We start from the raw sequence: 12,743 nt of genomic DNA, 5'->3' as shown, positions 1-12,743 counted from the left end.
GTGGTTTCCCTATATGTAGCTCGGAAATGTTTCGGACCAAAATGGTCAAAGCAGCAGGGAGGTAAATTAGGAGAAGAATTGCACTTGGGAAAGAAGCTTTCACAAAGAGGAGGGAGAGAGTCACAAAGTTGACAGGGAAGTTGATTAAGGAAGTTAAGAAAATACTTTAAAACTTTGATATGGAGCGTAGTTATGTACGGCGCGGAAACGTGGTCATTGAAGCAGGAGAATAGACATAGACTGGAGGCTTTTGAAATGTGGGTGTGGAGAAGAATGGAGAAGGTGAAATGAACAGAGAAGAAAACAAATGAGGAAGTACTTGGTATTGCGGGCGAAGAGAGGGGTTTGTTGGGAGAAATCCTATGGAGGCAGGAAAAGTGGATGAAGGGGGTATTGATCGGTGGTGAGATGTTGAAGACTGTAATTGAGGGGACAATGTTAGGCAAACGAGGAAAGGGAAGGAACAGGATAGGGATGTTGGACGGGATGAAGGGAGGAAGGAAGTCTGCAGAATTTGCATTAACTTATTGTGTCGGAGTTTGTTCATTTTGGAGAGGCAATTAAATGCTTCGTTGCGGCGTTGTATTAGCCGAGTCCTTCTAAAACCTACTTTATCCGATAGAATACCGATTATAATACTAATTTCTCTGATTGTCACACATTCATATCAACGAATTTGACTCAGCATTGTGATTGTTGGAAATAATATATTTTGTTTGAACTGCTTACGCAACACTTAGCCCCATTTTAAGCGAGAAAAGTCAGTTCATGGCAGTCTGGCCTGTCTAGGTATGAGATACGACAAATAATGCAGCACTAGATGAGATTCGTGTGTGGCTACGTGTAACTTCCCACTTTGGTCGTCACGGGAACGGATTTTCGTGGCTATGATGTCAAAATCTCAGCTAAAATCTCAGAAAGCGAGAGAAATGAAGAAGTTTACGTTCTTGCATGCTCTTTTCCATAGCTTCCATCGATCGTGAAGATCGTGGGAAGTATCCTGGATATTTATGAGAAAACACGACGGAATTCAGTTAACCATGTTGCCAAGACAGTTATAAATAACTAATGAAAACTCTTAATAATTTCTAATCCTAATCCATGATATCGGAAAATAAGTGAAGACTTTCCCGCTCTGGCGCTTTGAAACCTCTCTAGAAATATCCGCAACGAGAAATAGACTGACCGAGCATCGTTTTCCGGTTAATTCCTCTGGACACCCTCACCGTGATTTTTCGGGGACGCATTGTCATCGCACATTTTTCGCGACACCGTCCCCGGCCAACGCATGTTTCCGAGAGGTCCGCATTCCTCGGCCAGGATTGACGCAAATCCTTCCCCCCAGCGGAGGGATCGCGCCAACTTGAAGGACGGCCGGATTCGACGATAATCAATCTATATGCCACCTCTCCGTCCATTTTCTTGTCGTCGCCTGTCGTGTGGAGCGGCGGCGATCGTAACTATTCGCGACCTCATCCATCGACGCCTTAATCTAATAGCAGCTACGCACTGCAGACGTGGACAGACGGTCGTCCCTAATCCATCGGAAGTGGGAACCGTACCAGAAATGAAAGGCCGTCAAAGAAGGTAATAAATTTTGATTTTCGACAGTCAACTTTGCTCTTGGCAATGCCTGCGTGAATTCGTGCTAGGACTCACTTTCCTATATCTCCAGAAATTGCAAAGCAATATTCCCAGAGCAATCACCGTAAGGTACGACATTCACTGTAAGTTATGGTATGCCAAGTCTCTTCGCGCTGTTCCGATTGGATTTAACAGCTCACTCAGGCACGTGCGCGCGCACACGCACGCACGCACAGAGAGAGAGAGATGAGGGCGTGGAAACTGTTCGTTTAGAAAAACGCTCAAGGTACCATAGCATAACATCACTCTGGTCGGTTTCCGTGAGAAGCGCCTTCTTCCGTTTACCCTCGGCGAAATTCTCTCGAATGTACAGCACCGATTTTGACGGTGGATTAACCGAACTTAACCTTTGGGCATTAGAAGGCGTGCCCACTCGGCTTCTTCAACGCGATGACCCCGAGGGGACTCCTTTCTCTTCCCGAGAGGACAAGCGTCGGCGGAAATATCCGCGTGGAGTCACCTCGCAGACGATCTGAATCTTTCCCAATGGAAGGACAAAAGAAAAGGAATTTCATTAAAAGTCCTGATGATCGACGGCCGTTCCGTATTTTTAACCTCCCTCCCTCTTTTTCGAGCGAGCGGCGAGAAGTGAAAGCGGAGTTTCGTTAGGGACGACTCCCGGTGACACGAGCGAGGGAGTGCTCCCCCATTCGCCCCAGAGGGAAAATAAACCGCATCCCTCATGCGGCCGCGCGAGTTCTTATATATTATATATATATATATATATATATATATATATATATATATATAGTACAATACACAGTAACACACAATATAGAAACACAAAAAAAGAAGAACACTCACACGTTATTTCTTGATATTTCGACGGAAACAATCCGTCTTCCTCTGAAGATATAGAAGTAATCATTACTTCTATATCTTCTATATATATATATATATATATATATATATATATATATATATATATATATATATATATATATCCCTACCCGGACTACAACCTTGACGTGATGGAAGGCCTTGTGCGTTCCGATGATCCCTAGAGCTATGCTGGCGGGAGTAATAATAATTGCTCCTGGTAGGGTCACCCATGCCAGATAGGTCGCAGGTTGGGAGCCAGACGAAAGGTAGTCCACGCAGCGTCTGTTCCTCAGTGAGGCGGCTGCAATGGCGTCTGACCCCAGTGGGGCGGCCAGTGATTGATGGTGTCACGTTAAAAACACTATTGAGGAAGGCAACGCAAAACCACCTCAATTACCATTCCCAAGAAAAATATATGATGGTCACTACAGAGATTTTGAGTCCTGGCAACGGGGAAGCAAGGCTTCCGCGGTCGTCATCCCACGAAACCCTTGCAAGGGAAAACCGGCAGCAGCAGGACAGAAGACGCAGAAGAAGAAGACCAAATTAGTTAGAATAGGAACGTGGAATGTTAGAACAATGATGAAGACAGGGAAATTGGAGAATATTATGCGAGAGATGGAAAGGGGAAAAATAGATATTTTAGGTCTATGCGAGGTGAGATGGAAAGATAGCGGGGATTACTGGAGTGATAATTATAGAATAATATACAGCGGCGGGGACGAGAGCCAACAAGGGATTGCCATAGTATTAAATGAAGAGGCAGGAAGAAACGTAGTCAACATAGAGCAGGAAACGGATAGAATAATACTAGTAGAGATAAAAGCAGAACCGACGAACTTGGTTATTATTCAGGTATACATGCCACCGAGCAACCATAAGGAAGAAGAGATCGATATGATATACGATCAGTTAGAGGACATAATCGCATGTGTTCCTGGAGAGAAACATTTGATAGTGATGGGGGATTGGAATGCGACGGTAGGCGAAAGAAGAGATGGTTTTGAGGTGGGATGCTACGGTTTAGGCACGAGGAATGACCGTAGAGAGAAAGCAGTTGAGTTCTGCAGGAGACGGGTTAGTCATCACCAACACTTAGTTTAGACACCACAAAAGACGCAGGTATACATGGAAAATGCCAGGTGACTCAGAAAGGTATCAGCTATATTATATCCTGATTTTACACAGGTTTAGGAACAGTGTGAGAAATTCACACAGCTTCCCGGGAGCAGATGCGGACTCTGACCACAATTTAGTTTTTATGAAATGTAGTGTCCCTTTCAAAAAGATGAGGCAGGGGCGGCGAGTTAGAAAATGGAATGTAGAAGCATTAAATGGATTGAAAAGGAAGGAATACAAACAGGCGGTAGAGGAAATCATGGAGGATGGTAAAGAGCTAGGTACTATCGAAGAAAAATGGGAAAGTGTCAAGAAAGGGTTGTCTAAAGCCGCAAAATACACTATTGGAACCGTTAATGCTAAAAGGACTAGGAAACCATGGATCACGGATGAGATGATTACAAAGATTGATTAGCGGAGAAAATGGAGGAATGTAAATACAGAATTAGCCAAAATGAAGTACAAAGAGTTAAAATATAAATTGAGGCGGGCAACAAATAAAGCAAAAGAAGCTTGGTGGAAGACGCTGTGCGAGGATATGGAAAGTCTGCAGAGGAAGCGTGAAATCGGTGCGCTGTACTGCAAAGTTAAATCTTTATCGGGAAGTAAGAAAGGAAGATCTATACTAACAGTTAGATATAAGACGGGTAAGATAATAGCTGACGCAGGAAAGGTCCAAGAGCAACGGGAAGAATATATAGAAGAACTGTATGATAAAGAACTTAAACCAAAAAAGTTAGACATACATGATGTAGAGGAGGATAGCTGAGGTCCAGGCATACTCGACGATGAGATAGAAAGGGCATTAAGGGAGATGAGACTCAATAAGGCCGTGTGGGTGGATAACATTCCTGCGGAACTACTAAAATGTATAGGAAAATGTGGGAGGAAGACTCTTTTTGGACTGATTCGTAGTATCAATGAGGAAGGAATCTGGCTGGTAGACTGTGTGAGATCAGTGTTACTTCCTATTCCGACAAGGTAAAGGGTACATCATGTGAGGACTGCAGAACAATAAGTTTGATATCCCACGCAGCTAAAGTTGTTCTCAGGATCATAAACAAAAGGATAGAAAGTAACGCAAATGATTACTTAGGGGATGACCAGTTTGGGTGTAGGAAGGGAAGAGGTATGCATGATGACATTGCAGTAATGAGATTATTAATTGAGAGGAATATAGAACAAAACCAGGAGGTATTTGCCTGTTTCATAGATTTCGAAAAAGCGTTTGATAGAGTGAATTGGGAAAAACTAATGAGTATATTGCAGAAAATAGGAATAGATTGGAGGGAAAGGAGGCTAATCCGCAACCTGTACATGTCTCAGACTGCTCAGGTGCGGGTGGGGAACGGGGAGTCCGGATGGGCAGTGTTAGGGAGGGTTGTAAGGCAGGCTTGCCAATTATCATCATTGCTGTTCAACCTGTATGCAGAGGAAATGATCAAAGAGACATGGGAAGAACTGGAGGTAGGAATGAAAGTGGGCGGGGAATTCGTAAAATCAGTTAGGTTTGCTGATGACCAAGCTTTAGTTTGTCAGTCAGTCAAGGGGCTGCAAGCATTGCTTAGTGGATTGGAAATTCAGTGCGACAGGTATGGGATGAAAATCAATATTAATAAAACAAAGGTTATGCGATTTGCTAGAAAGAAAATGGCTAAGCTTAACATTAAAATAGGTCAAAGTAGTAAGGACGTAAGGAGAAGAATTGTGCTAGGCGAAGAGGCTTTTACAAGGAGGAGGGAGTTGATGATGGGGACGCTGAGTAAGGATGTCAAGAAAAGACTCGTGAAAACTTTGATATGGATCATACCTATGTACGGTGCGGAAACGTGGTCATTGAAGCAGGAGGATAGACGTAGACTGGAGACTTTTGAAATGTGGGTGTGGAGAAGAATGGAGAAGGTGAAATGGACAGAGATGAAAACAAATGAGGAAGTACTTGGTATGGTGGGCGAAGAGAGGGGTTTGTTGGGAGAAATCCTATGGAGGCAGGAGAAGTGGCTGAAGGGGGTATTGACCGGCAGCGGGATGTTGAAGACTGTAATTGAGGGGAGAATGTTAGGCAAACGAGGAAAGGGAAGGAGCAGGATAGGGATATTGGACGGGATGAAGGGAGGAAGAAGGTACTCAGAGATGAAGAGGACTTGATGTAGATGTTTTGCTAGGAGTCACAAAATATTTATTTATTAGCTGTGTCCATCCAAAAACCTCCGTTAACCGGAAGATTACCTACTGATAATAATATACACACTTAAGGTCGGTCACCTGTCTCAAACCTCGACACTCTTACCAGACATATCCAATGAATTTCCCGTTATTCAATGCCAATATTTCTCAAAAACATTCCCCGGTTTTCTTCTGGGGGGCAAATTATGTTTCTCTACAATATTTATTTTTATTTACCTCGGATTTGTGGTTTTTCGTAACGCTGCGCACGTTAATATATAGGCTTTAAAAGGTAAACAGATTAAAAAGAAAACGCTTCCAAGTATTAAACTGATTAAATTAACAAATGGGCAATTACTTTTATCATTGAATGGAAATTAGGACGCATTCTTATAATGCTAATGCTACATGCCCAACCGCGTTCTGTCGTTTCCATTCCTGACATTGTGAATAACTGTGAAATGCCGCAACAAATGAGACCGCGAGTGGGCAGGTAAAGCCAACCGCAGTGGGTGTCCGAGGGGAGTCCGCATACCGACAGTAGGCAGTCGACCCCCCCTGTGGCAATCGTGGTACGGCCGACCGTGGAGGGGAGGGCCCATGATTACGTGAGTTTCAAGAGCAACCAATATCCTTTCGAACGAATTTGTAGAAATCAGAATATCTTCCGCTCGAGATGCAGGAACTAGTCGGTGGATTGCATTATGATTTTTCCATCATACATATGAGGGATTTCACGCTTTCAGGGTCTTAAAAGCGAATGATCGCCGTAAATCGGAGGAGATATATCATTAATAATATTTCAATATGCTCATCCGTGTAGCGTGGTTTGTTTGTTCCGCCAGGATGAAAAATCCGTTAACTAAAGAGAGAAAGCACAGCCGTGGGGAAGTGAACTCGTGGAAGACGCGCAACGAGCACCTATGGCTCGAAATGGACGCGCGAAACGGAAGGGCAGCGACCTCCGCCACAGAAATCAAACACAAATCATTGTTGAGAATGGCAGCAGTATTGAAGCACGGGATGGGAAGTAGGCCCAGTGAGCTCGAATGGACGAACGTATTTGTATCAAAAGTTTCCACTGGCCTCTTGCGCTATAACGACTGTCAAGTTGACTTTTAGCCCTGAGAGTCCGCTCCCAGGACGTCGGATGCTCCGCAAAGTACGTAGATTCCACATGAAAATGCAAAATGCTCGCACCAAAGCTTTGGGAGGCCGCAATCGATCACTCTCCCTTGATGGGAAGAGTGTCCCCTCCCCCGTTCAAGCGCCTTCCGTCTCGTAGTGCCCTCTCCTGCGGCCCTCGCCGCGGCTCCGAGACTCGCCTAAGGACCGTCTGTGAAGACGTTATCCCGCGTCGCGTCGTCCCCCCTCGCACAGGGACGCGACACCACTCTCGGCCCACACCGGAGTCGACGGACACACCGATGCGACGAGAAGTTTCACAGAAATTTTCTCCAACCACCGTGCAGCTCGCATTTTTTGATTTTTACCTTTTCCGAAGCTGAAAAAACATTTTACGTAGTAAAATCACAGTTCTCAGCTTTATATAATGGAAAGAATTCATAATTGTAAACATAAATTTTAGTAATTCCCACAAATGTAAAAGTTTTACTCATTTAAAATGTTTAAAGTATTGCTTAAATGATGAAATGCTTTTTAATAAAAACACAATAACTTGCCGATAATTACGGATTAATTTAATGGCCGGTGAGGTGAGGCCACCGTGGCGACTTCACCAAGTGTTAACCCTTGCAGGAAAAAGTAGTGAATCTAACCCGTTGATTGGTCACTAACCATTTATACGCGTAGGATTTATGCAAGGAGGATGGTGTGCGCCGGCGACCGACTCTACTGTAGACCTTTCGCCGCCGGCCTATTGCCGTCCGCACCCGCTTTGCCGCCACGGCCTTGACCCGTCCCTTTGTCCTTCTCCGCAGGAAGATGTTGGCGATCCCGAGAAGGCCGGACGGATCATTCGAGCAGTGCCGCATGTACGGAGTTAATTTCACGGAGATTCTGATGAAGAACGATTCAGGGGACGGTGCCCTCCCGGAGCCCGACCCGGAGTGGCCGCTGGCACCCTGCGCCCACGGCTGGGAGTACGACCGCTCGGAGATCCCCTACGAGACCATCACTTCCGAGGTGAGAGGGCGCGGACCCCGCCGCGAATTCCCGCTCCTCGTTCTCGGGAGAGAATCCTCTTGCATTCGTGTTCTGAATGTTGAGCCTGATGGCCTCGCGATTCGGCGAGCTAGAGCATTTGTTAAAAACCATTGAACTAAAAAAACCTCGCCAACACTAATGAGAACCGTTCGGAGAGAGAGGTTCCGTTCGTCCGGCCAACCCTAAGGCCGCGGGTTCGAATTTCGCCGAGGACATGCGAGCGATCATCCGGGGCAGAGGGGGGGGGGGCAGCGCCGTGCGGGGTCAGCGGAACTGAGCGGCAGCTGGGAATTCATACGCACATCTGGCCTTGGCCATGTCTGTCATGGGGTTTGCAAAGACCAGAAGGCGAAATCCCGGCAAATGACACTTTTAAAAACGTTAAAAATGATCTTATAACAGTCTCCATATTCGAATGCTAGATCCTTAGTTTACCTTATTTATTATTAAATGCATGACATTCATTACCATTTGCATCATAACGCAACAGGCAGTTCATAATAGATCAGGTATTTAGCAATTTCGTACTACTCTTTTTCGGAAAATTCGCGTAAAATGGAATGAAATGTCGACAAGGCTTTTAACGAACCGAAAGCCCGTTATCATTGTTTTTTTATATCCTAAGTTTAATGCATTTCACCTTCTTGGATTTAGGTGACTACATATCATGGGAACAGCGGAGTAATTTCTCTGAAGTATTTGAAATGGTAATTATCAAAAAATGAAAATATCAGCTTGCGCGCCTAGAATAAAATTAGGGCAGAGTGCTGTAGGCGATAGTTGTTTGAAAGAGCGGAACAGGTCCGGCGCAAATAACTACATGCGACTGTCTGGTTTCGAATTTGGAAGAGAACTAAGTGCCCACGACATTACAGGCATTGTTGTCTCACTCGATACCTTCGAAATTGTGTGATGAGTCGAAACGGGCAGGTTACGATACAAGTTTGATATTACTTCCGGCTTCGCAGATGGACTGGGTGTGCGAGTACTCGGGTCTGCCGCCGGCGGCGCAGTCTTCCTTCTTCGTGGGAGCCATCGTGGGCGGGCTGGTGTTCGGCTGGATGGCAGACCACTACGGGCGCATCCCGGCCCTGGTGGGCACCAACGTGGTCGGTGCCGTCGCTGGGATCGCCACCGCCTTCCTCTCCACGTCCTTCTGGGCCTTCTGCGCGCTCCGCTTCCTCGTGGGACTCGCCTTCGACAACTGCTTCACCATGATGTACATCCTCGGTGAGTGGCGCACGCCTTTCAACGTGGATCCTCTCTTAGAAACGCACCCACTCTCATTCTACATTCGACTACATTGACAATTGAATTTTCAGGGTGGGGGATCACATCCTCTAACCTCCCCCCGCCCCTCCCCCTTGCCCCGCACCCCGCCCCCCGATTTTGTATCACTCTCCGAAACGCGTGCCTGCCCCGCCGCGGTTGGCACCCTACCTCGCGCCCTCCGCGAATTCCATTGACTCCGACATTTTCATTTGGGATAATTTACCAGGCAGAGGCACAGTAGAGCAAAAGAAAAAATATGAATGTCAAGTAGATATAATTTGCATCACGGGTCGTGCGAAAGTGTGGCTCTACCCTTCGGGAATCGCTTCGTTGCATGCGACGGAGGATAATTTCAACTAGCGTACATGTCTTCTCTATATTGAAATTATTACAATACCGTTTAAAATGGCAACTTAGCATTAAATGAGCGCTTGAACTGAATTTCATACCACTACTTATTTTTCATAAATACGATTTTGTTGCTAAAAATGCTGCTGAAAAATAAGGATATTTCCTGTTGGGTTTAGTTTTCTGAGCTGTATTATCAATAAATGCTCTAATGTGAACACTTTTTAATTTTTTTACGGATTGAATACTATCAGAATAAGCCAAAAATTTATTCTATATCAGTAATTTTCTGTTGCTTCGAAATTTTAAAAACCACATAAAAATAAATGCACCATATCCATTGCACAGACCTATCCACATTTTAAGCTTCACGGCGAAAGAAACAGAATACAGCCTTGAAGTTGGATATATTCCATCCAAAATCCAGGGAGCCAGAATCCTCACTAATGGGGGAAATGGTAACAAAAGCCAAAGATGGCCCAACTCCATTTAAGGATGGCTCCTAGTTCCTTCCGTAAGAGTCCGCACTTCAAAATTCATTCAGGTATGGATCTCGAGCAAAATCCATGCATCCAGACGGGAGGCCTCTTTCAAGAGCAGAACTGTTAGTCCTATATTTGAGAGAATAAAAATATGGACCCTGTCTGGAATACATAATACTCTCATGGGGTGGTCAAAATTGCACCATGGTTAATGATCAATTAAAAATTAAGCCTGTTCATCAACTCCCTTGGAATATTTCCGTGAATCACATTTTCCCATTTATGTCTGCATACAGTACTGGAGTATGTTGGGCCCAGCTGGAGGACATTTGTGGCCAACATGTCCATTGCAATCTACTTCACTCTCGGGACAGTGACTCTGCCTTGGATAGCATACGCAATCAGTGACTGGAGGTACTTTGCCATCGCCTCATCGGCACCTCTTCTGCTGGCAGCACTCACACCATGGATGGTTCCCGAGAGTGCCAGGTAATCAATAACAAACCCCATTCACAGTGCATAAAACATTCATATACCCATACACCTCCTGCCGTACATCCATGGGGGAGTTGAAGGGTGTGCAGGCTAATAATGACTATGGAACCCACTGCAGTTTTATGCATAAAAATTCAAAGTGTTCACATGTCTGCTTACCTGTATAATTTTCTGGGTATTTCTATTAAACTAAATTCATATGGCATATAAAATTGCAATAACTTTCATTCATGTTTTTTGTCAACTCATTGGTATAGCAATATTGCTACGGTCCACCAGTTTTCTTCAGAGGTATTTTGTATGAAAGCTGATTTCTGTATGCATTTTCACAAACTGTTGCCATTTTATTTAAACACATGGTTCTTTATCATGTTTCATGAAATGCACTTGATTGATAGTACCTGGCAATCATTGTGAGGAAACCTATGCAACTGCCTCAGGATATCTTTGCCATATTTCTTTAATATGTTTTATTATATGGTTAAATTTCCTATGTGCTAATTGTTTAAAATGAATACCATATGCTCAAATATATCTTCAATAAATACCCATTATTAAAACTTAAAAATGCTGACTAACATATCACGAGAAGAGTCAGCAGATTTCCTTGGATCATATTTTCCCAAACCTGTGTACTCCAATTATGCAATACTCACAGAATAATACTAAGCACCAAAATTCAAAATGTGATTGTTTTTATAAAGGAATTTATATTCAGGAGGAATGATGCCAGTTCAAATTTCAAGATCATACCACTCTAAATAGCATTTTCCTTTACCTTCCTGTAGTTTTACCAGTAACTAATAAATGAGATCAGATGAAGCAAGGAAGTTTCAAGTTCAGGGTAGAATGCACATGTGAATGATTCAGCAAGCACCCTGTTCCCATGTGTACGGTGCTCCTCAACACTCGTGGGATGTGTGCATGGGGTCATCAAACAGAAATTCAATCGTGATCCAAAAATCCATATTCTCTGAGGAATGGGACCCCTGACGTGAAAGTACATGCACCCAATGAGTGCTACCAATTTCTCATCTGTAGGGGACATTGCAAAGAACTTACACTCAAAACAACGTGAGGGCATATTTCTCATAAAATGCCATTTACCTTTGTTTCATATGTGATGCCATGAAAACACAGGCAAGACACTGTGCCAATGATTTGACTTTTCCCACTCCATAGCTCTGGCATCAAATTGAGATAGCGAGCAGTGGGGTGATAATACCAGAGAAGATTTGTAAATATACAAGTAATGACAGGATAGCAATGAATTGGCACATAGTTGAACTTATAGTTTCACCAAAATTCTAGTTTAATACCTACACAAGTGAAGAGTTGTGAAAAGAAACATTTCCAGGTGCACGTAATCACCATTTTCTCTCAATTGTATGATAATTAATCAAGATTGATTTTCTGATACATATAATAAAAATGTAAGCTTAATTTCTGAACATTTTCAGTGATCAACAAATGAATGTAAGGTGTGAGTTGAGTTGAATTGGTTTTATGGGTTGAATTGAATAAGTTTTTTATGGGTTCTCCAGAAATTATTTGTTTATCCGCAGAGTGAAATTAATTTGGTGTGTGCAAGTGAGGAGTCTATCTAGGTATATAGGAGTCTGTGTCAGCTAAATATAAACTGTTGTCCCTTTCAGGTGGCTTGTGTCTCAGGGCAAGGTTGACAAAGCAATCAAAATTATGAAGAAGTTTGAGAAAATCAATGGGAAGAAAATTGAACCTAGAGTTTATGAAGAATTCAAGGTAAGTTAATTTGAGTGCTTGGCACACTCCCTGCATGTTTGGCCCTGCTTTAGTTTGGCTGTGGCTCAGGAGTAAAAGGGCAAGTGGCAATGCCGAGTGCCACATGAGCTGTTGGCCACAGTCTCGCGCATGTGGTGGGTCAAAGCCAAAAGGGAGAGCATGGAACAAGTCAGCAGCGTGACATTGACAACTATCACATGGGGCACACATGCAGATAAAAAATGCTCACAGTACCTTCTGAGTTAGTGCAAGCTTTTAACATTTTTGAGAAAGTACAAAAGGGCATGATAAGGAGCAACTTCCATCAGAGTTGGTTCTCATGAGAGGATTTTTTAAGAACACTCCACTAAAATAATCATTCATCAAAATATTTTCGTCTGTGCTGATGTTGTGATTTCCAAAGTTGTCTTACCCCTGTCACTCAAGGAAAAATGTGTATCATGAATAGAAAATTTTGAAGACCTGCAA

The 12,743-nt window shown here is 43.8% G+C and overlaps 1 protein-coding gene across 1 annotated transcript in view; it reads left to right on the top strand.

Moving 5' to 3' along the window:
- The window catches only part of LOC139689318 (organic cation transporter protein-like), a 48,705-nt gene that overhangs the window by 23,597 nt on the left and 12,365 nt on the right, over positions 1–12,743 (top strand). The window contains exons 2-5 of the mRNA XM_071586397.1: positions 7,692–7,896; positions 8,886–9,147; positions 10,316–10,508; positions 12,170–12,275. Coding sequence (XP_071442498.1) covers positions 7,692–7,896; positions 8,886–9,147; positions 10,316–10,508; positions 12,170–12,275 — 766 coding nt within the window. The remainder of the gene's footprint in view (positions 1–7,691; positions 7,897–8,885; positions 9,148–10,315; positions 10,509–12,169; positions 12,276–12,743) is intronic.

The sequence above is a fragment of the Hetaerina americana genome, unplaced genomic scaffold (assembly GCF_022747635.1).
Source record: "Hetaerina americana unplaced genomic scaffold, ioHetAmer1.1.p SCAF_22, whole genome shotgun sequence".
In the NCBI taxonomy this organism is placed as follows: Eukaryota; Metazoa; Arthropoda; class Insecta; order Odonata; family Calopterygidae; genus Hetaerina; species Hetaerina americana.
This window is presented reverse-complemented; position numbering and strand designations above follow the sequence as displayed.